Source organism: Diadema setosum, chromosome 10 (genome assembly GCF_964275005.1).
Source record: "Diadema setosum chromosome 10, eeDiaSeto1, whole genome shotgun sequence".
Lineage (NCBI taxonomy): Eukaryota > Metazoa > Echinodermata > Echinoidea > Diadematoida > Diadematidae > Diadema > Diadema setosum.
In genome coordinates, this window is record NC_092694.1 from 16,492,827 (window position 1) to 16,515,804 (window position 22,978).

General features: G+C 39.3%; 1 protein-coding gene across 1 annotated transcript; it reads right to left on the reverse strand.

Annotated features, from left to right (window-relative positions):
- Positions 1-4,341: 4,341 nt before the first annotated feature.
- Positions 4,342-22,476, reverse strand: LOC140234078 (1-acyl-sn-glycerol-3-phosphate acyltransferase epsilon-like). Its single transcript, XM_072314159.1, has 7 exons — positions 22,054-22,476; positions 21,370-21,564; positions 19,736-19,834; positions 17,316-17,406; positions 15,022-15,192; positions 13,630-13,753; positions 4,342-6,069 (listed from the first exon to the last, which is right to left on the reverse strand). The coding sequence occupies exons 1-7, from the start codon at positions 22,267-22,269 to the stop codon at positions 5,847-5,849; spliced, it is 1,119 nt and encodes a 372-aa protein (XP_072170260.1). The 5' UTR covers positions 22,270-22,476; the 3' UTR covers positions 4,342-5,846.
- Between the last annotated feature and the right edge of the window lie 502 nt (positions 22,477-22,978).

The following is a 22,978-nucleotide window of genomic DNA, read 5'->3' on the forward strand; positions in this document are numbered from 1 at the left end:
ACTCTGCATTGTAAAGTCAAAGTCATAGCCAAAGGTCACCTAACTCAAAAGCCCTCAAAAAAACAGCAAACAAACAACACACACACAAACACAAAAAGTCATGATTTACATGCATTCTGTGACTCATGCAGAGTTGTAGAGTCAAATACATTTGTACAGTTGTATGTGACCGTGCAACACACAAACCAACAAAAACTTGCACATCCTGATTTTAAGTGGGGACTCAAAAATAGGTGAAATCGGTCAACCTAGTCAATCTCCAAGTTTGTCATATTTTCTGAAAGAGCATTATTATTCTTCTGCATTATCTTAACCCTATTCTAACTGGGGGGTCAAATTGACCCCCCTCGACGTTTCGCGCCACGATTCCGCAACGCGCAAAGATTTTGCCGCGTCGTTTCATGACTTTTTTCATTGAAGTCTCCCGCATATTTTGAGACCAAATTTGCAACGTCCGGGTACACCGTTCTGAAGTTACGCAATGTTCTGCATATGCATGTCAACCCGTAAAACCGCTCAAATTCATGATTTCCTGTGCAAATCCAATGCAAACTGTGTTTTTTTGTTCAATTGATATAAATTAGATTATTTCAACTTTTAACCATTGAAATAAATCAATTCTAATGTAGATAAGCTTGAAAAAGTGCCTCCAACAAATTTTGGCAAAAAAACAATAGAAAACAAAAGATCGAAAAAACAATAAAATACATAAGAAATTAAAACAAAAAACAAATGAAAATGATTTTGATTGCACTATTTTTTTTCAAGAAAATTGTTTGATGTGTCTTTAGGAACTCTGACACACAAATTTAATAATCCTTCAGTCTTTTTGATGGAAAATCAACATTTTTCTATTGTATGACCATGTAATCTTGTAGTTGACATCCGGCTCTATGTTCAGGCAAAATTTTGCGGCGATCGCGTGATCGGCGGCCGAGATCTGAAGGGGAGGTCAAATTGACCCCCCCCCCCCCCCCCCAGTAAAAACTTGGTCTCAAATAGCCCAGTTAGAATTGGGTTAAAGTCTAGAATCACAAAACAAATGGGAAATTGTGTATTGGCAGATTTTCTAGAACACTTTTGTAGAATACATGTACGTAGTGTGATTAGGTACATGTATGTCTCAGTGCCCCCTTTTCATTTCTTAAAAGCCCTTTTAATACACACCCCTAATGATCACTGTCAACAATAACTTTTGAAAAGATGGTGCTGCTGCTCTGAAAGTTGGCATTGGTCTTAGAATGTGGTAGTAGAGCATGCTCAATTTCAGCTTAATCTCATAATCCCTTTATTGTTGTTGCTGTGGAGTGGTACATCCTGTTTTTTGTCCCATTCATAGCACAGAGCATGGCCTGGTGAGATTAAGCACTTGAATAGACCCTATATGTACCTCAGAATCTCTTTTCTTGGTACACACATTTCCAGGGTGTGTGCTTTCTTTCCAATATTTATAGGTTAAGAGAGTCCATTTGAATTGAGTTGACATCATTTTAAAGCTTTAAGTCTCCTCTTTCAGAATCTGCCCTTAGCTATTAAAACATTAAATTTCTGGCAACTTTTTGTTGGTTTTGAGATGCAAGGTCACATATGGAGTGAGGTGAAAGAAAAATCCAGTTCCTAGCACTTGAAATACATGTACATGAGAATTTAATCATATTGTTTGAAGTGGCCAAGTCTCCCCATTAAATCTCACAACACAAAATGTGTCACATGACATGTAACATATTACGGACCTACACAACTCCAATGCCCGCTCTTTGTTTTCTGCACATGGATGTACACTTTGTAGCTCTTTTGACCCTCCTGACAAGCCAGTCCAAATTTATGATTGGATGCCAAATGAATCTTTGCGGGCGTGTGTGTGTGTGTGTGTGTGTGTGTAGACAACACAGTGTAATCCCCAAGTTGAATTATCCTTCGGGTTTATGCCAGGTTTAAGTGTGTGCGTGTGTGTCACATCGCACAAACACACTGCTATAGCTTCTGACCATCCAAGCATTGAAGAACACTGAACTAGGGCTTTCTATAGCTCAGTCGGTAGAGCACCGGGCTAGCACTCCGGAGGTCTCGGGTTCAAATCCCGATGGAATCCCATTTTCTTTGCTCATTTTTCCAGTGTAATATTCACAGGTAAAACCGTGGTGTAACAACTGTAGTGTATTTGGTACATGTATTTTCTTTGGTGTTTGCAGGTTTGAATAACTCACTGGTTCTACTCATAAAACAAAGTTTAGACGGCTGTGATAGCTGAATCATTTCGAGGACTAGACTAGTTAAATACATTGTACATATATTTAGGAGAATTACCCCCCCCCCCCCCCCCCCCCCGACAATTACCCCGGACCTTTTCCCTGCCCCTAACCCTAATTTGGATCCAATTTTTGTAATGCAATTCATACACTGTACATCATGATTCACAAATCGTTTTTTGCTCTTACATTTTGTTGCTTTTGCAACATATTTTCTAGAAAGTATAAGCTATGTGTACGCAACTTAGACTTTAGGTACCGGGTAGATGTTGTACATGTAGTGTGTGCATCCAGTGCCAGTTTGCAGACCGTGAGTGGTCACAAGTTTCCCACCAATCCTTGCAGCTACACATATGCACACACACAAACAAACTGCAAACTGATAAATGCACACACTGCTTGCAGTAAGAGATGATAACAGACCAATCCGAAGTTCAAGAAATTTCCAATAAAATACCCTTTATTCTGTACAATGTACTTCCTACATGTACATAAAAGAGCCCACAAATTCTGATATAACTTCTTATATTCGGCACGAGGTTATTAAACAGTTCTTTGCATCAAGTTGCACAATGATGATGGTGGGCTATAGAGTACCGCTGGTGCGATCATGCACCACATATAGCTGCATGTATACATAATACACCCACAATCAATGTACAATGTATGGAATGCCAACACGGTAATGAATGATCACGACACAGCAATGTGATGTTAGTACACGGGCGAAAATCCATACCTCCCCTCGATGAGCAGAGTGGAGTATTGTACTGCTGCTGTGAATTTTTCTTGATTGAATGGAGATATAAAGTCACAAGCTCTTTCACAAGATCTACATGTATCTGTCGTGATTATCAGGTCTGCCACCATTCCCACATCCAAATCATGAAGATTCCACACAGCAATCAGGGAGATATCTGTGTGTTACATGCATTTCAATGGGCAACAACAATTCCCAAATCAGGGAGATTTTGATATTCTCTTATTCAGACATGAACAGATTTTGACATTTTCAGGGAGACTCCTGCAGAATCAGGGATACTTGGTATGTGTAGCTCTGGATTATCTCTGTGATTGACAAGATTCTAAATTCCCCTTTAACTCAAAAATCTGTTGTGTATTTCAGTGGGTAAGACCAGAGATCATAAATCACGCTGTTTCTAACTAGAGTGTCCCCAGCTGCAGCGGCTGTACCCCAAGGCAAGGCACTTTATCTCCATTGCATTGTCTTTCAAAGGAGACTCAAAGCTGTTGGGCCTGTGGTACATGTACATGTAGCTTGCATGTAAATATTCAGTGCTTTCAATAGTGGTCACTTGAAACAAAATCAAGTTCTAATCAATTCTAAGTTTGCCCAGGACCTCTCTGGTTAACAGAGGAACAGAGTAGTGTACTTTGTTATTTCCCCCCCCCCCCCCCCACAATTTAGTACAGTGCTTATGATACACTGTATCAAACTTCTATATCAAATTAACTGGACGGTTGGCACGTAAATACATATTCAATGGCTTTGGTTATTCCCTAGCTTATCTACATGAGAGCAATGTCACGGCAATTTCAGTGAACATGGGATGAGAGAAAACATAGAAAAATAGGATGAAGAACGTAAGAAGGGAGATAAAAGTAAGGTGAAACATGTCACGGACATCCTTGCCACATGATTTCAATCATTATAAAAAAATCAAGGTGGTAAGTGAGCGAGACAGGAAAAAAAAAAAAAACAAAGCAAAAAGATCTACATTTCGTAAATGCCTTGCAGATTCCCTTCTCTAATAGATATTGTATCAAGTATAATTAGTTTTCTATGTTAGAAAATATATGATGTACGTTGTATTTAAACCAACCATGTAATAATTTTTCGTTTGTGTTTAGCTTTTAGTATGAAGATCAAGGTGACCAATCTCGACTAGCACGTGTGCTAACTTTTGGTTTCCTTGTTAACAACAACTTTGTAGAATTACGCTACATGTATCACATTTAAATCTCAAATGTCTTTATTTAATCATGTTATTGTAAAGGAGTAATAGATAGGTATTTTTTTTTCATATATCGTCGCTGGGGTGACAAGACCTCGTATCTCAAAAATGTCAAATGTTCAGGAGAGCCAAAAAACATGGCGGCCAAAGCACTATACTGAATGGGATAGCCGTTCCTTTGACATGCCGTGGTGGCTTCATTTTTGGGGCAAGACAGCTGGGATTTGGACAGGACATCACTTAACCAATTATTTGACCATTAATGCAAAAAAGTCATTTTCACCAAAATTTGAGATACAAGGTCTTGTCACCCCAGCAACGATATGTATGTAAATACAATTGTATAATGATTTAAAATGTACATGTTCAAATGTTGTTGCTAATAAAACTTCAAACTTCAACTTCAAACTTCAACTTCAAAAGGGCTTTCTGTAAAAGAAAAAAGAAAAGAAAAAAAAAAAGAGGTTAAATGTGAACACACATGTAGTGAAACAATAGTTACATGCACATTGTGAAGCTGCATGTACAGAAATTGATGGTTTAATAGGCACAAACTCCTCTGCGTAAAAATAGCATGGGGAAAATCTTCCTTTATAGAATATAAAAATCAAACTAAGACACAATACCATCAATCCCAAATATATGTTCTCAGCTGGCAGCACAAAACATACAAATATAAAACAGATGATATTGCATACAACAATAAATCTGATAATTTTTGAGAGGCAAGTAACAATGAGCACTGTCTCAAGATTTTAAAAGACAGTCAAACGAAGTGTGTAATATGAGTGTTTTCTCTATTTGGTATGAAAGTACTGACCACCATATTCCTCTGCTAAAATCACCAGTACCTGAAAAAAAAAAATACTTAATTAAAATGAAATCAAAACTTTCAGATTCGTTGGTTCTTTCATTCTAGTCCTGTGTTCATTTTTTTCTACAACAACTTGTCCATTGAAATTTAAAGAGAAGTTCCCTTTCTCCTTCTAATAGTTCATTAAATTAGAACTAATGTAATGAATTAGATGAGGTAGGCATTTCATAGTTGCATTGTGAAATTGTAGGTATCATTTTTCAATGGATTTTCATCCAACTACACACTGTTGAAATCTATCTCCTATAAAAGCCAATTGTAATAGTACATAACATTATTTGATACAAACGAGACTTTAACGAAGAAGAAAAAAAATACAGTGACTGTAAATGAAGGACCTATACATTGTAGCAGTCACAACATTTGAATTTTTTTTTTATATAGTGCAAACAAGGTGTGTAGAATACTGTTGAACTGCCCAATGCACTTGGCAATCCACTCCTCACAAATATCAGATTTAAGGGAACACTGTCTCGTGATTACACGCCCTGTGGTGTGGGCATCCTATTCTTACCGAGGAAGCGGCAGTCTGGGTAACAACTACTTTCCTACATGACAGATGCATTTGTGTAGATACGTGAGAATGAGGGGAAGGTAATGATAGGACTTCACTCAAGATGCTAATAACCACCTCCACTTTAAAAAAAGAGTGCATAGCTCTCTTCACTGCACTGGTACAAGATATTTGGTACCCTAATGTGAACGGTACGGGTTAAAAGTCTCGACTTGAGATGCACTAAAGTTGCGTTATGTCGTCAGCTTCATCCAGATGACAGTGAAGAGACTCCCGTAAACCCACAGCTTCCAGTACGCCTGTCGCTGGGAAGACAACATCACGAACGGCACCATGCTGAGCATCGAGACGGCAAACGACGGAAAAGTGGTTCCCAGACCAAGTCTTGATCTACGACCTTCGCCCTCGAGGTGACCTCTCTTTTCTGGGTCTTCGGAGTAGAAGTCAGCCAGCATTCTGCAGAAAGTGAAAATATACACTTATACCAGGGCTTGATATTAGCAGTAGCCTAGGGCCGCTATATAAAACTTGATCTCCAGCTATCAAATTCCACCCTCCTCCCCCCCCCCCCCAAAAAAAAAAATAGTACTCTAAATGTTTTTTAATAACAAATGTTATGTTTCATTAATCTAGGGACAATACATTTCTTTTTGGGTTCACCAAAATTTACTTCATAAGATTTTAGTGGCAAGATTGAGCCACCTGAGGAAAAGTAAGCAGTTATCAAACCCTGCTTATTTTAACCCTATTCTAACTGGGCTATTTGAGACCAAGTTTTTACTGATCTCGGCCGCCGATCATGCGATCGCCGCAAAATTTTGCCTGTACATAGAGCCGGATGTCAACTACAAGATTATATGGTCATACAATAAAAACTAGAAATGTCGCTATGGCGACTGATGCCTCCGCCATAATGCATGATTCTTCCAATAGGTGTATAGTACAATGTCTTCACAACGTGTGATGACAGTTTCACATAACTGGCAAAATATTGAAATGACAGGTTTGTCAGAAATATCTTGAATGTTCACTTTCCTTGAACTGGGTATGCTATAATTGTCTAAGAGTGCAGGTACACATATTTAGGGAATTGAGAATTTTTATTTGACTTCTGACGGACCCTTTTATAAGTTTATGCATTGAGTAACTTCCAAGGTATGAAGAAAGAGTGTAATTAAAGTACAAAATAGTTTTGTTTGTTTTTTGGGGGAGGGGGGCATTGAAACCTATCCTTTGACCCTTAGCCTTTGACCTTTGACCTTCTGGCTGGAAATTTCCCGGAGAATCTCCATTAGGTAATGCATGTATATATTAAGTTTTAAAACTAATAATGCAAGCATTGCATATACTAGTATACACTGTATGAGGGAAATAGTAAAATTTTGAGGAGTTGACATTGACCTTTGACCCCCTGACTATTGACCCACCACCCCTCAATTCCCTAGATAATCCCTGCCAGTCAGTACATGCGTATGCACCAAGTTCCATGAAGATACATTGAACCATTTGTGAGAAAAGTGATATTGCAACATTTTCACCTAACCTTTGACCTTTTGACCTTTGACCTTATGACATGAAACTCTCTCTGGAGAATCTTTACGCAGTAGTACGTCTACACTAAGTTTCAAGAAAATACCTTTGTTCATTGCATAGATATGAGGGAAATAGCAACATTTTCAGCATTTGACCTTGACCTTTTGACCTTTGACCTCTTGCCGATGTCACTAAAATCTACTCAACTAATTGTCCCATCATACATCATCCTTGGACCAAGTTTGGTGAAAGCTGCTTCATCCAGTTTTGAGTTATCACGTAAACAGATAAATTTTAGGATTTGACCTTGATCTTTGACCTTTGACCTCTGTCCGATTTCAGTAAAAAACTTATCAAGTAATTGCCCCATCATACATCATCCTCCGACAAAGTTAGGTGAAATTTGCTCAATCCAGTCTTGAGTTATCGCGTAAACGGATACAATTTCATGGTTTGACCTTGACCTTTGACCTTTGACCTTTGGCTGATTTCACCCAAAATCTTATCAATTAATTGCCCCATCATACTTTATACTTGGACCAAGTTTGGTAAAATTCCAGTCAATATTACTCAAGTTATCGCATAAACGAAAGCGGACGGACGTACGGACGGACGTACGGACGGACGGACAACCCGAAAACATAATGCCTCCGGCACCACTTCGTGGCGGAGGCATAAAAATTTAATTTTTTATTTTTTAATAAATTAATTATGCAAATTAACGCATGAAATCATATTCTCACCTATAACTCCATTAAAAAGATTGAAGGATTGATAAATTTTTGTGTCAGAGTTCCTCAAGACATATCGAACAATTTTCTTATAAAAAAATAGCGCAATCAAAGTCAGTTTCTTTTGTTTTGTATTGTTTTGTTAATTTCTTATGTATTTTATTGTTTTTTCAACGTTTTGTTTTCTATTGTTTTTTTGCCAAAATTTGTTGCAGGCACTTTTCCAAACTGATCTACATTAGAATTGATTAATTTCAATTGTTAAAAGTTGAAATAATCTAATTCATATCAATTAAACAAAAACACACAATTTGCATTGGATTTGTACACAAAATCATGAATTTGAGCTGTTTTTGGGTTGACATGCATTATGCAAAACATTGCGTAAATTCATAACGGTGTACCCGGACGTCGCAAATTTGGTCTCAAAATATGCGGGAGACTTCAATGAAAAAAGTCACAAAACGCCGCAGCAAAATCTTTACGCGTTGCGTAATCGTGGCGCGAAATGTCGAGGGGGGGTCAATTTGACCCCCCCCCCCCAGTTAGAATAGGGTTAAGGAAACACAGAAATACTGAGCATTTTTGTATTCGCAACAGATGTATGAACGAATGTATGAAGTCGATCATAATACTACTGGAATGCATTATGCTAATTCATTATCACACGACATGCACAACTGAACTTCAGTCATACACTTTAACCCGTTGAGGACGCGCTGATTTCGCTGTAGCATGCATTTCCCATCAACACCTGCCCGAATATACTTGGGATTAGCCTTCAACAGGTTGATAATATTATAAACTAGAAATGTCGCTATGGCGACTGATGCCTCCGCCATAATGCATGATTCTCCCAATAGGTGTATGGTACAATGTCTTCACAATGTGTTATGACAGTTTCACAAAACTAACAAAATATTGAAATGACAGGTTTGTCAGAAATATCTTGAATGTTCACTTTCCTTGAACTAGATTTGCTATAATTGTCTAAGAGTGCAGGTACCTGTATTTGGGGAATTGAGAATTTTTACTTGACTTCTGACCTACCCTTTCATAAGTTTATGCATTGAGTAATTTTCAAGGTATGAAGAAAGAGTGTAATTACAGTATAATATATATATATATTTGCATTTAAACCTGACCTTTGACCTTTGACCTTCTGGCTGGAAATTTCTCAGAGAATCTCCATTAGGGAATACATGTATATATCAAGTTTTATTTTTAAAAATAATAATGTAAGCATTGCATATACTAGTATATGAGGGAAATAGTAAAATTTTGAGTTGACCTTGACCTTTGACCCCCTGACTAGTGACCCATGACCCCTACATTCCCTAGAAAATCCCTGCCAGTCAGTACATGTGTATGTACCAAGTTCCATGAAGATACATTGAACCATTTGCAAGAAAAGTGAAATTGTAACATATTCACCTAACCTTTGACCTTTTGACCTTTGACCTTATGACATGAAACTCTCTCTGGAGAATCTTTATGCAGTAGTACATGTCTACACTAAGTTTCAAGATAATACCTTCGGGCATTGAATGGATATGGGGGAAATAGCAACGTTTTTAGCATTTGACCTTCACCTTATGACCTTTGACCTCTTGCTAATGCAGGGCTGCACACTGGCGCCGGTCCGACGGTCAAAGACCGGTAAAAGTCACTGTCGGACCGGTAACTTTTCAGGAAATCCACAAGTTACCGGTCCGACATGACCAGTAAAAAAAAAAAAGCATTGGTGGGGTCAGTAGAAAGGAAAAGAGCAGCCCCAATCAGGGAGAAACAGAATGCAAGATATCGCACTGTTCAACAAGTTTTACGCAAGTTTTCGTTTATGTCTACCGGTGCAATTTGTACAGTAAACATAGTTTTGAGCACTAGCAGTCGACCAGTTACATTCGCGCTCGCTTGCGCATTTGGCGCTGCTCCCGTGCACAGCAAATACATGCAAAGCAAACGATGCAAAGCATGTACAGTGTACTAGTAACTGCTTCTCATTTGCTTGCGATCGGCGGTCATGTCAGACAAGAAGCATTGAAAGAAGCGCACGCATTTCTGGGTCATTTTACTCATGATTTTTTAACGCAAGATCGATCCGATCCCGGCTTCGCAGCAGCGTGGCAGTTATGTTAGAACTAATTTACTTGTGTCGATTTTTAGAAAAAGTAAAAACACATTCGATATTCAGCGATACAGTAAATGGATCTGATTGCGTTTATTTTCATTTTGCACAGTCATTTCACAAATTGATATTTTCATTCGTTCAGAATGTTCTCATAACGAAGATAGGCGCAAAAAGGATCACGAAATCGGCCCTTCCGTGTACTTTTTAAGAAAGCATGCACAAAATGTGAAGAGATAATACTAGGGAGAAAAAAAAATCATGAAATCATGGCAGTCCCGCTTACATATTTCAGGTAGAAATCGTCCCAAAAAGGATCATGAATTTGACCGGCCGCGTCGTATCTTCCAAAAGATAATGTACGAAATGCGAATAGATTATAGAGGAGAAAAAGAAAAAAAAAATAAAGGACACATTTTGGTGAGTGCATCATAAACGATTACAGCCGAATAACACTGAATTCATGAAATCAACGCAATCCCGTTGAAATTTGAGGAAATAATAGGCGCAAAAAAAGAATCTTAAATTCAGTCCTGCATGCCGTCTTGATTATCAAAAACGCATATACAAATGCGACGAGATTATCAGGAGAAAAACAAAAAAGACATTTTTACCCTTCTGGTGCGTGTATCATAAAAGATTACATCCGAAGTAATTCATGAAATCGCCACAGTCCCGCTGATATTTGAGGTAGAAATAGGCGCAAAAAGGATCGTGAATTCGGCCGTATCGTATACCTTGTAGACAAGAACGCATGTACGAAATGGGAAAAGATTAGCGGGAGAAAAATAAAGGACACATTTTCACCCCTTTTGGCGCTTGCATCATATAAATTACAGCCGAATAGTAGTTCATGAAAATTTCGCAATCCCGTTGGAATTTGAGTAAACAATAATAGACGCAAAAAGAATATCGAATTCGGCCCTGCATGCAATGTATAATTTTGAAAACGCCAAATACGAAGAAATTATCGGGGAAAAATAAAGGACACATTTTCAACCCCTTTTGGCGCGTGTATCATAAAAGATTGCATCCGAAGTCATACATGAACTCATCGCAATCCCGCTGCTATTTGAAGTAGAAATAGGCGCAAAAAGGATCGTGAATTCGGCCATGTCGTATACCTTTCAAGAACGCATGTATACGGAACGCGAAGAGATTATGGGGAGAAAAATAAAGAACGCATTTTCAACCATTCTAGCTGGTGCGTGCATCACAAAAGATTACATCTGAAGTAATTCATGAAATTGCCACAATTCGTTTGATATTTAATGTAGAAATAGGCGATAAAAGGATCGTGAATTCGGCCGTGTCGTATACGCACGTACGAAATGCGAAGAGATTATTGGGAGAAAAATACAGAACACACTTTCAACCCCTTTTGGCACGTGCATCATAAAGATTACGGCCGAATGATAATTCATGAAATCATCGCAATCCCGTTGAAGTTTGAGGAAACAATAGGCGCAAAAAGAATCATGATTTTTGGCCGTGTCGTGTATCTGTTTAGAACGCATTACGAAATGCGAAGAGTTTATCCGGGAAAAATAAAGGACACATTTTCAACCCATTTTGGCGCGTTTGTCATAAAAGATTACTGCCGAGGTTATTCATGAAATCATCGGAATCCCGCTGATATTTGAGGTAGAAATAGGCGCAAAAATGATCGTGAATTCGGCCGTGTCATAGAACGCATGTACGGAATGCGGAGAGATTATAGGGAGAAAAATAAAGAACGCATTTTCAACCATTCTTGCCGGTGCGTGCATCACAAAAAGTTACATCCGAAGTAATACGTGAAATCGCCACAATTCCGCTGATATTTTAGGTAGAAATAGGCGCAAAAAGTATCATGAATTCGGCTGTGTGGAACATCTGTAAGAACGCACTTACGAAATTCGAAGAGTTTATTGGGAAAAAATAAAGGACACATTTTCAACCCCTTTTGACGCGTGCATCATAAAAGATTACAGCCAAAGTAATTTATGAAATCGTCACAATCCCGCTGATATTTGAGGTAGAAATAGGCAAAAAAGTACCATGAATTCGGCCATGTGGTGCATCTTTTTAAGAACGCACTTACGAAATTCGAAGAGTTTGTCGGGAAAAAATAAAGGACACATTTTCAACCTCTTTTGGCGCTCGCATCAGAAAATATTACAGCCGAAGTAATTTATGAAATCGTCACAATCCCGCTAATATTTGAGGTGGAAATGGGCGCAAAAAGGATCGCGAATTCGGCCCTGCATGTCGTGTACCTTTCAAGAACGCATGCACAAATGGGAATAGATTATCGGGAGAAAAATAAAGAACCCCTTGTAGCGCGTGCATCAGAAAATATCACAGCTAAAATAATTCATTAAATCGTCGCAATCCAACTGACCACCAAGAGCAGGTTACGCAGCAAGTTCGTGTGCCGATGTTTAGAAAAAGTCACAAACGCATTTGATACAATCTGATTTTGTTCATTATCATTTTAAACTGTAATTCACAAACAAACATTCTATTTTTTCCTATCTCTTTTTTTATTTTTTGTGCAATAAATAATGCAAGTTTTTAAAAAAAATTAATCTGTAAAATGTACATGGGGGGGGGGGGTACGTCTATAAAAAACAAGAAAATAAGTTTGCAAGTCATTTAATGGTTTCTTTAGGTTGTTGTTGTTGACCGGTAAATTTTCTGTTCGGACCGGCAAAAAATGGTAAAACGGGGCATTTACCGGTCCGACAGAGACAGGTTGGACCGGCAGAAAAAATGGGTTAGTGTGCAGCCCTGCAAGCCTAATGTCACTAAAATCTTCTCAACTAATTGCTCCATCATACATCATCCTTGGACCAAGTTTGGTGAAAGCTGCTTCATCCAGTTTTGAGTTATCACGTAAACAGATAAATTTTAGGATTTGACCTTGATCTTTGACCTTTGACCTCTGTCCAATTTCACTCAAAAACTAATCAAGTAATTGTCCCATCATACATCATCCTCAGACAAATTTTGGTGAAATTTGCTGAATCCAGTCTTGAGTTATTGCATAAACAGATACAATTTAATGATTAGACCTTGACCTTTGACCTTTGACCTTTGGCCGATTTCACCCAAAATCTAATTAATTAATTGCCCCATCATACTTTATACTTGGACCAAGTTTGGTAAAATTCCAGTCAATATTACTCAAGTTATCGCGTAAACGAATGCGGACGGACGTACGCACGTACAGACGTACGTACGGACGGACGGACAACCCGAAAACATAATGCCTCCGGCACCACTTCGTGGCGGAGGCATAAAAAAGGCAGGTGTCAACAAATCCTGTCTACTGATGAGGAAAGACCTCTATGCACCTCCAGCTCTGTCAGCCATTCATCTGCACTCCACTACAAAACCATCATGGTAGCCTACCAGTACATGTCAAGTATGAGAGGGGCCACAAAAGCTTTTATTGTGGGGAGGGGTAGGGGTCCAGGGTAGTGCTCCCAATTGGGTGATACACCGTCCCCCATCATCCCCCTGTACATTTACATACGGCACCATCAGTTAGTGCAACAGCCTTGAAACAGGCTGAATTATTGTCACTGTGACTTGCTGAAGGTGCCTGGGCATCTCATACTCTGGATCTGTAAAGCGTACCTGTCTTTGTCCACAAAGACCCCGTGCAACCATCTCTGGAAGTCGACAATATCTGACGGGATGCTGTCCACCGCGATCCGACGCATGTGGATGTGTATCCGAGGGCATTTGCCCATTAGGAAATCTGAAAATAACAATGCAGAGCCAGGAACTTTAGTTCATGTTCTCACACAGCATATTGTATTTTTTCTCCTTCTCCTCCTGCCTCTACTCACAATGTGCTTTGGAATATATTTACCAGATAGATGCCGCAATACCAATACTCTGTATTATTGTAAAATTATCACTATACACTATATATGTATAATGAACTAAATTTCTTTCTTGAGAAAAAAAAAAATGACACTGCATCTATAGTTACAGCACATGGTGTTGAAATTTCATTTAAAAGATGTAACAATCCAGTAATGCACTGAGAATTCTTTCTGGTCAGTTCCTCCTGCACTAAAATGCATCTGTTAGCTTAGTCTCTTTTGTCATTCATGAAATTAGCTGCAAATGAATTGAGCAAAATGCAATCTTCCTTCCCTCTACAAATGCATCTACAGTCTTTCTAGGAAAATTGGTCATTGTCACACCTGTTCAGTTTGTCTTAGGGTGTGTTTTATGCTCAATTTGCAAAGACAGAATTAGCTGACTTAAAACGTTGCTCATAGGGGTAGGCCTAACGTTTAAGTTTACTTTTTTCAACCTTGAGAAAGAGCTGATATTGCAAGCAGGCAATGTGTATTATTAAAATACTTCAATTAAACCTCTAATGCAGCCAACTGTTCAACATACTTGTCTACTTCATGTCAATTGGAAAGGCACTGAGAAAGGCGTTGACGTCACATACCTGGTAAACATCTTTATAAAGTCAAACCAGTCTATAGCGGCCATCCAAGGGAAATGACAAAAGTGGTCACTACAGACAGGTGGCCAACTTTTGCATTGTATAATAGCAGCAAATACAACCTGTTATTCTTTTGAAAAAAAAAAAAAAAAAAAAAATTGGCAAATAAGTCTACATGAGCAGCTGTAACATGGAGATATTTTTTGTTCAGTTATTTCATTTTTAATTTTCTTTTAGCCTACTTCTGTTATTTTGATAGGACTTGGTAGGATTCACCTTATGAACGCAAAAGCCAAATGTATTCGTGGCTGATAGTAACAGTTGAGCTAAATTTTTGTGGCTGCTATAAGCAGTTAGATATTCACCTTGGGACACAAAATAAATAACCGCTGGCCGTGTCAGGCAGGTGACCACTATGAAAGGGTCTGTAATACAGCAATTTCGTGCGGGGGATTTTCAAGTAGCAGGTATAAGCAGGTGGCCGCTATAGACAGGAGGCCTTATAATGTGGAGCCAACAATACACTGTATTGAAGGTGAGATAATTGAGTGTCTGGGTACCTGGCATAGAGGGCGCTTCTCGTCGTTTGACCTGCCCCTCGCCCTGCTCCCCTGTGTTGGAGTACGCTATTGTGACATCATAGAGGGTGTCTACATAACCCCGGAACCCCTCCACGCAGAGGTGGGTGGCTCGCACCCTGGGGGAGAGTACATGATGCAGGACAGGAAGATCTGTCAAGGGAAAAAATAATTTGGAGTAATTTAATGATAGCCCTGAATATACTGCCTGTGAGATCCCAGCTATTCCTGTACAAATCTCATACAAAATGGGTTAAAGATAATAACAAGTTTTGGTACCTCAAAAGTTTCCCTGAATTTCCTTGTCTTAGTTTGTGTTTCAGGTTAAAGTACCTTCCATATAACTAACACTGTGAGACTTACTCGCCCCAAAGTGCTCTCTTGTCTTAGTAATCATGCAATTAACTGCGACCAGCAGCCCCATTAATACGCATAGCGTAATCGGGCTTCGCATTGTAGCATTCAGGATCATGACAGATTTAGTATCGCGGGTACATGTCAAGTTAAAATCCCAAAATTTCTTCAATTTGAAGACTTACCAATCAAGTTGAAGTATTGAAAACAGGCTTAGGGCAACGTTTGGTTCTGCCAATAGTCCCTTTCTGTTCGAATTGATGACTGAATGTGACTCGGTCGAGAGGACCTTGGGAGAACTATGTACACTGAATACTACAGCCAGTGCATGAGAACACATCACATGCATGCACACAGATTTCAAATCCATGAACGGATAAGATGCGCTGGTCGTCAATTCAGTGTAGCTCTCCCAAGGTCCTCTCGACCGAGTCACATTCAGTCATCAATTCGACCAGAAAGGGACTATTGGCAGAACCAAACGTTGTCCGAAGCCTGTTTTCAATACTTCAACTTAGTTGGTAAGTCTTCAAATTGAAGAAATTTTTGGATTTTAAATTGACTGTTACCCGCGATACTAATTCTTTCATGATCCTGGATGCTACAATGCGAAGCCCCATTACGCTATGCGTATGGGGCTGCTGGTCGCTGTTAGCTATGCGTATGGGGCTGCACGGTGCTGGTCGCAGTCAGTGGTTTCGTACAATACACATACATTGTACTATAATTTTCGCCGCGGTACCACGACGGCTCTGGTACGAAACCATTATTGCATGATTACTAAGACATGAGAGCACCTTGGGGCAAGTAATTCTCACAGACAACGTACTTTAACCTGAAACACAAACCAAGACAAGGAAATTCAGGGAAACTTTTGAGGTACCAAAACTTTTTATCATCTTTAAGACCCATTTACATAGGCACCGTCAAACCACTGTATTCAATCGAGAAACTACCCACAGTACAACTACAGTGCATAATTCACGCTAAGCAGACATAAATAACAGACTTATTTTTCTTTGTTTTTCTTTTTTCATATTGATACTGCATACTATTTGCTTTATTTCTTCTACCAAGCGATCTCTTCAAATCTCAAATAAACAGTAAGAATAATAAGAACTTTGTCTTCTGGGTCCAAGTAGAGTTCTATAAGAATTAACAAAATAAATAAATAAATCAGAGAAAAAAAAAATCTTCCCTTTTGATCTTGAGAAAGACTTAGAAAACAAAGAACTTGGTCATAACACGGAAACCCAACCATATTATACATTATTTTGTATTCATCTTACTCGTCCCGAAAATCCATATTGTGTAAAAAAAATCAATCAATCAATAAAATTAAATTACATTTTTAGTACACCTGTATATCATCTTTATAGGCATATCATATTCATTTTTTTTTTTTCTTCAGTTCAGCTTTGAATATTAAGATGTCAACAAAATTGTGTTTAAATTCAAGCAAACTTTTTTGGGGAAAATCATCAAGCCGGCTTGTGTAGTGGCTTAACCCCTTTCACACTTTGACAGCAACACACACACACACACACAAAAAAAAAATCCTATAATATTGTACACTCTTTCAAAAGTCTCCGGGTGCATTCAAGCGTTTTCCCAAAGCAAACTGAACTGTACCAAACCAAACCTGAGCCACAAGAGTGCTCTGAGAGTGTTCACACTTTTGAAGTTCATCATCGATACAGTATCTGACGGACAGCAACAAAAATGAAATGATTTGTGCAAATTCTCCATCATATAATGCCTGTCCCCTTCTAAAAATGACTCATGAGGAAGCCTACGCTTTCTCCACAGAGTGCTTGAATGCTCCGAATCTGGCACAGTTTGGTACAGTTCACTTTGGTTTGCCTTTGACGGCTCAAACGCACTGCACCCTCTGGCACAGAACAAACTGATATGATCATCACCTTGTCCGTATGCAAAGCCCTGGCTGGCTTTGATCACCTCCTCCTTGTCCGGTCTGAATCGTGTGCCTTCTGGAAACACCACCATCCACACCTGCAATGGATTGAATGTGCTGCTATTACAACAATTACATTCAGTCTGCCATCCAATGACAAAAGGAAGCAAGAATGGGTTTCTTAGTAAATGAAGAAAATGTCATTGTTTTATGAGAAAATCTGTAGAGTTGCTTCCTTTTGATGTCCCCCCCCCCCAAAAAAAAAAAAAAAAAATTAAATAAATAAAATTAACAATCAGATTTTCGCATTGATAACACCCAATAAAGTCTCAATGCTACTTCTTAAAATATAACATCTTAGCTCTATTTTGCAGAAAACCCCATTCAATTTCCTTTTGTCATGGGATAGCATGGCAGCATTGTTATACTGAGCTCACCGATATTTTTAGTTTCCAGGCACAAACCCTTGTTGGTCGTAAAGGAGTCTGCGCCAAGACTACTACATGCACCATTTCAGCACTGTCCCACAGGCCCTGTGTTGTAGCTTCGAGGCTGCATGCAGTGCCAGGGTTGTGCATGTAGTAGTCTTGGCACAGACTCCTTTACAACCAACAAGGGTTTATGTCTGCAAACTGCAAACCTGTAGATATTTTCCTTGAGATCACATAAAGAATTAAAACTAAACAAACAAACACAAAAAAAATCAAACAAATAAATGAGAGAGCATACTAACTGTGTAGCAGAAAGAGACAACTTTATCCTCTAGTATTTTACAAGGGTTTTCTAGGGTGAAAAAGGGCCAAAATGGCTATCAAAGGTCAATGCACTAATAAAGTTAACATTTGAATTTACAACTCTGTTTCCAGGAAGAGGTTTCCAGAAGTATCTAGCGCCTTTCGCAATAATCTGTCAAGTTTTGTCCTTTGGAACAGACACATTCGTGTTCACACTTTTGAGGTTCATTGTCCACACAGTATCTGATGGACTGCTACAAAAAGGGAATGATTTGAGCTCAGTCTCCATCCTGTAGAATTTAAATCCTCATCCTATCTCCCCCCCAACAATGATATAATAATGATGACTACCCATTTTCAAATCAACAGTAATAAAGAATTCATGTTCAGAAGTACTAGGTGCTACCAAAAAAAAAAAAAAAAAATCCCACTTTTGATCCTTAAAGGTCCAGTTTACCTTTGGGAGCAGTGATTTCAAAAATGTTCAAGATATCACATTTGATGCATATGTGTAGGTCTGTTGTATCACAAAACATCCTACCATATAAAATGTTTGCAATAAAGCCTAAAATATGAGGAGATATCAGCATTTTTCTCAATAAACCATAACTGTATACGGCTTAGTCTGAAAGCATTCTTATTATAACTATTGTTCACATTTTGTGTATTTAACAATACTTAACATCGATTATACGGATTCAAATTTTTACAGTGGTTGTTTCTATCCCTAACTCTCATTTTAGAACTATTTAAAGCACTAATGTTGGGTTTTTGTTTCATCTGCAAATGGTAAATTATGCCTTTAATAGTTTGAAAACTATACATCAGATAGCACTGTCATTGATGTGAGTACTAGCTGAATAGTGTACAATTTTGTTGGAGGTGATTTGAATATGAGAACATGGATCAGTTTCATTGCATAGATGATTAATTTTAAAGTTAAGTTCCAGATTTTGGTTGAATTTGGACCATCTGTACAAGATTGAACTACATACACAGGAACCAGTGATGCGTGTGTGAGCGTGTGCTTACAATGACCCTGAACAATAGACATGAATACCATGAATACCACTTTTTCAGAGCTCTGCTCGACTAGGCTTCTGGTGTCTTGCTCCAAGGCACATGAATGCTTTATTTATAATTCATGATGAATTGCCCTAGGCACTGCTAGTCTGAATTCATGGTACAGGATAAAATGCATGCACATAAAATATAAAGTAAAAAAAAAATAAGCACATGTTTCATGTGCCTGCATACACTACATTTCAGGATGAATAAAGACTAGCTGTGATTGTGGAATTTTTCATGACTATCTAATAGAGCATTCCAATCCTGGTCATTGTTCAGAACCATTGTCGGGGTGTTTGCAATAACCACACACTCCTAAGTGGCCATTTGACCCCTTTGCAAAATCAAAATTTCGTACAGAGGGCTGAAAATAGAGCAAAATCTGAAACCTAACTTCAAAATAAATCTTGAATTTGATGAAATTGATTTATGCTATCATTATTAAATTACCTCAAACAAAATTGGACACTATTCAGCTATTGTTCATATCAATGTCAGTGTTATCTGATAGGTACCTATATAGTTTTTGAACTATTAAGGATCAAAAGAGGAAAATGTTTTTTGTAACACCGAGTAGAAGTAATGGCTGCTGGAAATACCGACATGAGCTCGGCGTAAAACTCACCGGGATCTTGTGATCTCTCAGGCTCTTCAGCTGCTTGGACACCTTTGTAAAAGATGGTGGTGTGCCTTGCTTGCCTCTGTTGACAAAAATACTCCCATGCTGTTAAAATACAAGAGTGGAAAGAAGTGGAAAGAAATTCAGAGCAGCTTACGAAAAAATAACAAAAAAACAAGGCAAGTGCCCAAATGTGTCATCATGCCTACAAATGTACTACACCAAAGTTGTAAAAATCTAACTTTGATTGTTTAACATTGGCCCCTGAAAGTTTGTTGACCGCTGTCTGTGACCTTTGACCTTGTGGTGATTTTTCAACTCCCCAAGAGATATCCACCACCAAAGTTTGGTCAGAAAGAGTCCTACCGAGCAAAAGTTATAAGCCATAATCCACTCTTCACTCCAAGTTTGATTGACATAGAAGTACTCAGAACAAAGTAATTTAAGTTTTTGTAGCGTTTAATACGGACGGACAGACGTTGCAGGCGATCCCTTAGTCTCCCCTCACCTCCGGTCGGCTCGACCAAAAAAAAAAATCAACCAAATATGATGATACTTTCCCTGAGATATGAAGTCATAACTATACTAACTGATTGTTTGGCAATTATGCTTTGCAAAGCGGTCCATATGTGACCCGCTACAACAAAAAGGTCCTAAAGTCGCGCACGGTCGAAGCCGTGAAAATCGTGTTTGAAGTCAGAGCATCATAACTGGTCAAAACTTACGATTTTCTGATTTTGACATATTATTGGAGTCTGACATGTCTTCTATCATATCTGTCGAAATTTTGAAGCAAAATGATGAAAGGAAAGACCAAAAAATAGCGTTTTTCTGGGCCATGTTTTTGGCGTTTCAACCGAAGCAGAAACCGGTTCGAAAATTTGGATTGAGCGCCACAGATAGGCTCCGCCCCTAACAACGACCGGAGTGATCTCATTGGTCAGTTTGCTGCTTGCCGCTAACCGAAGCGTGAAGCTCGCACACTGCCAAGTCGACTGGTGCGTGCGGGCGGGGTGCGCTATGCCCAGCTGCTTCTCCTGGCATCCTGGTCACTGATTGGTCGGTGAGGAGACCGCCGGCGCTGTGCTTGAATGAGCATTTCGGGGGTTGCTAGGGTTTACCTGCTATTGTCCGGAGGTGAAAATTGACTAGCGTGACCCTTGATCGCGATTGCGTCGCAAGGAAAACTTTTAGGGCGCTTTTCTCGAAACAGTGATTTCCCATACGTCTCGACATGCTCTCTTTTAAACATCGATATCTCCGCAGCCGATTATTTTCATAAGATGTGTTATATATCAATTTAAAGCAGAAAGATTGGGAAATTTTGTCATGCAATTTTCAAATAATCGACCTCACCCGACTTTAGGATCATTTTGTTGTAGCGGGTCACATATTGTCAATCTCACACTCAAACAGACAAATAATGGAAGGGAGTTCCATAGGTGAGGAGCAATGAGGAAAATGTTCAGTCTCCATATCCCTTGAGATGTGTGATGGGCATCTAGAGACTAAAAGGACAGATAATATTACAATATAAACATAGGACACACACAAAAAAAAAAAATGATGCTATTTTTCTTTTTTCTTTTTCTTTCTTTTTTTTTTCTTTCTTTTTTTTTTTTTTTTTTTTGCACACTTACCAGGCCAAAGACGTATCCATAGAGCGGCAGAAACTTGAGGCCGCTCTTCAGTATGTAGCGAATTCTGCCGAGGCAGCCCACCCTCGCAGCCAGCATGTCGGTGACGACCCAGTCGAGCGTGGTCTGATGGTTGGACACGTACACCACATTCTCCTTCTTGGACAGGCAGTCCTCTGCTTCTCCATACAGAATCACCTTGGCATGGAGGAGAGGCATGTTTAGAGATAGGCATGACAGTATTACATCAAACTTTGTATGTCATTCCAGCATTTACTTTCCCCCTTTAGCATACATTCAGGATTGTATTTCCCATAGCATGCACACACCTGACTTGTCCAAGATGCCAGTTCAAGGACACCTGATGTTAACCCATTTCTTACATGACTCTGATGCAGTTTGGTGTGCATCATCTGACAAGAGTTCTACATGGTTCCCCTTCTATTCTAGATGTCTATATCACAGCCAGACAGTAAAAATAAACTCAAGCCAAGGCATAGGCCCTACACTCACTTTTCACAATCGCACAGATCTGTCGTCATCGATCAACCTCACACGCCAACAGTCACATTCCTGGACATGCTGCCCGCTGGATCTAAACCAACACGAAGGTAACATTTGACAGAACACTCACGAGCGCCAGATTCATCAACAGAAGTGTCAAAAGTAAATACTCAAATATCACACCTCTACACCACTGTAGTGTTCAAAGAAGAACTCAACGAGGCGCTGGTAAGTTGCCCAAACAGTGTCTTCCACGGCCCTGTACCATCGCACGGGGAGCACGTAGCTGAGAGCGTGGCAGCCGAAGTACGCCCGGAGGTACGTGGGCGCACAGCCCATCATCATTGCGGCGGGTACCACATACCGCAGCGAGTTCAGATGAAGGATTACCGTGAACATGTTTGCAGTACTTGGACAAGACAATTTCAATAGCAGTAATTCATTGATCAGCAGAAATGGATCGTAACATCATGACGGCACAGACGCAACTTCGGTCAGATAAAATGAGTTGAGAGTGCTCAGCTGAACTGCAGAAGCATGTGTTCAGGTTCCGCATAAACTCACGTGTACTGTACCAACCGGTACCGACCACCGAACTAAAACATAGTGGAATGCGTGTTCACCCAGGAAATACGCAGCCACCAAAACTTGCTACCACCGCCATTTTGATAGGGCAATTTTTCCTTATATGGAGTGCACGCTATGTGGATCCAACCACTCTCTCATTTTCGATTGTTCATGCACGCGTCATATCGCGCACCCCACCCCCACTTCCTCATCAATCGCGCACACACTGGTAACACGGGAGGTATATGGTATGATCAAGGAGGTATGTTCAATTCGGTGTAATAATGGCATAGATAAAAATGGCAGTGGTAAAAATGGCAGAGGTAAAAATGGCAGAGGTAAAAATGTCAGAGGTAATAAAGGCAGAGGTAAATAATTAAGACAGTGGTACAAATGTCAGAGGTAAAGTTGTCAGTGGTCGAAATGTCAGTGGTCAAAATTTCGTGCCTTCTCCTGAAATAATTAAAGCACGGGGGAGACCGGGGAGAAATGGGACACGGGGAGAAATATAAACTCATGTATATACGTTGAAAAATGGTCG

Excerpts from the sequence above, each read along its gene's own strand:
- LOC140234078 (XM_072314159.1), bottom strand. The coding sequence starts at position 22,269 with ATGTTCACGGTAATCCTTCATCTGAACTCGCTGCGGTATGTGGTACCC. Across the intron at positions 19,835-21,369 it reads ATGGATACGTCTTTGGCCTG|CATGGGAGTATTTTTGTCAA; the intron begins GTAAGTGTGCAA and ends GTATTTTAACAG. Across the intron at positions 13,754-15,021 it reads AGAAGCGCCCTCTATGCCAG|ATTTCCTAATGGGCAAATGC; the intron begins GTACCCAGACAC and ends TGTTATTTTCAG.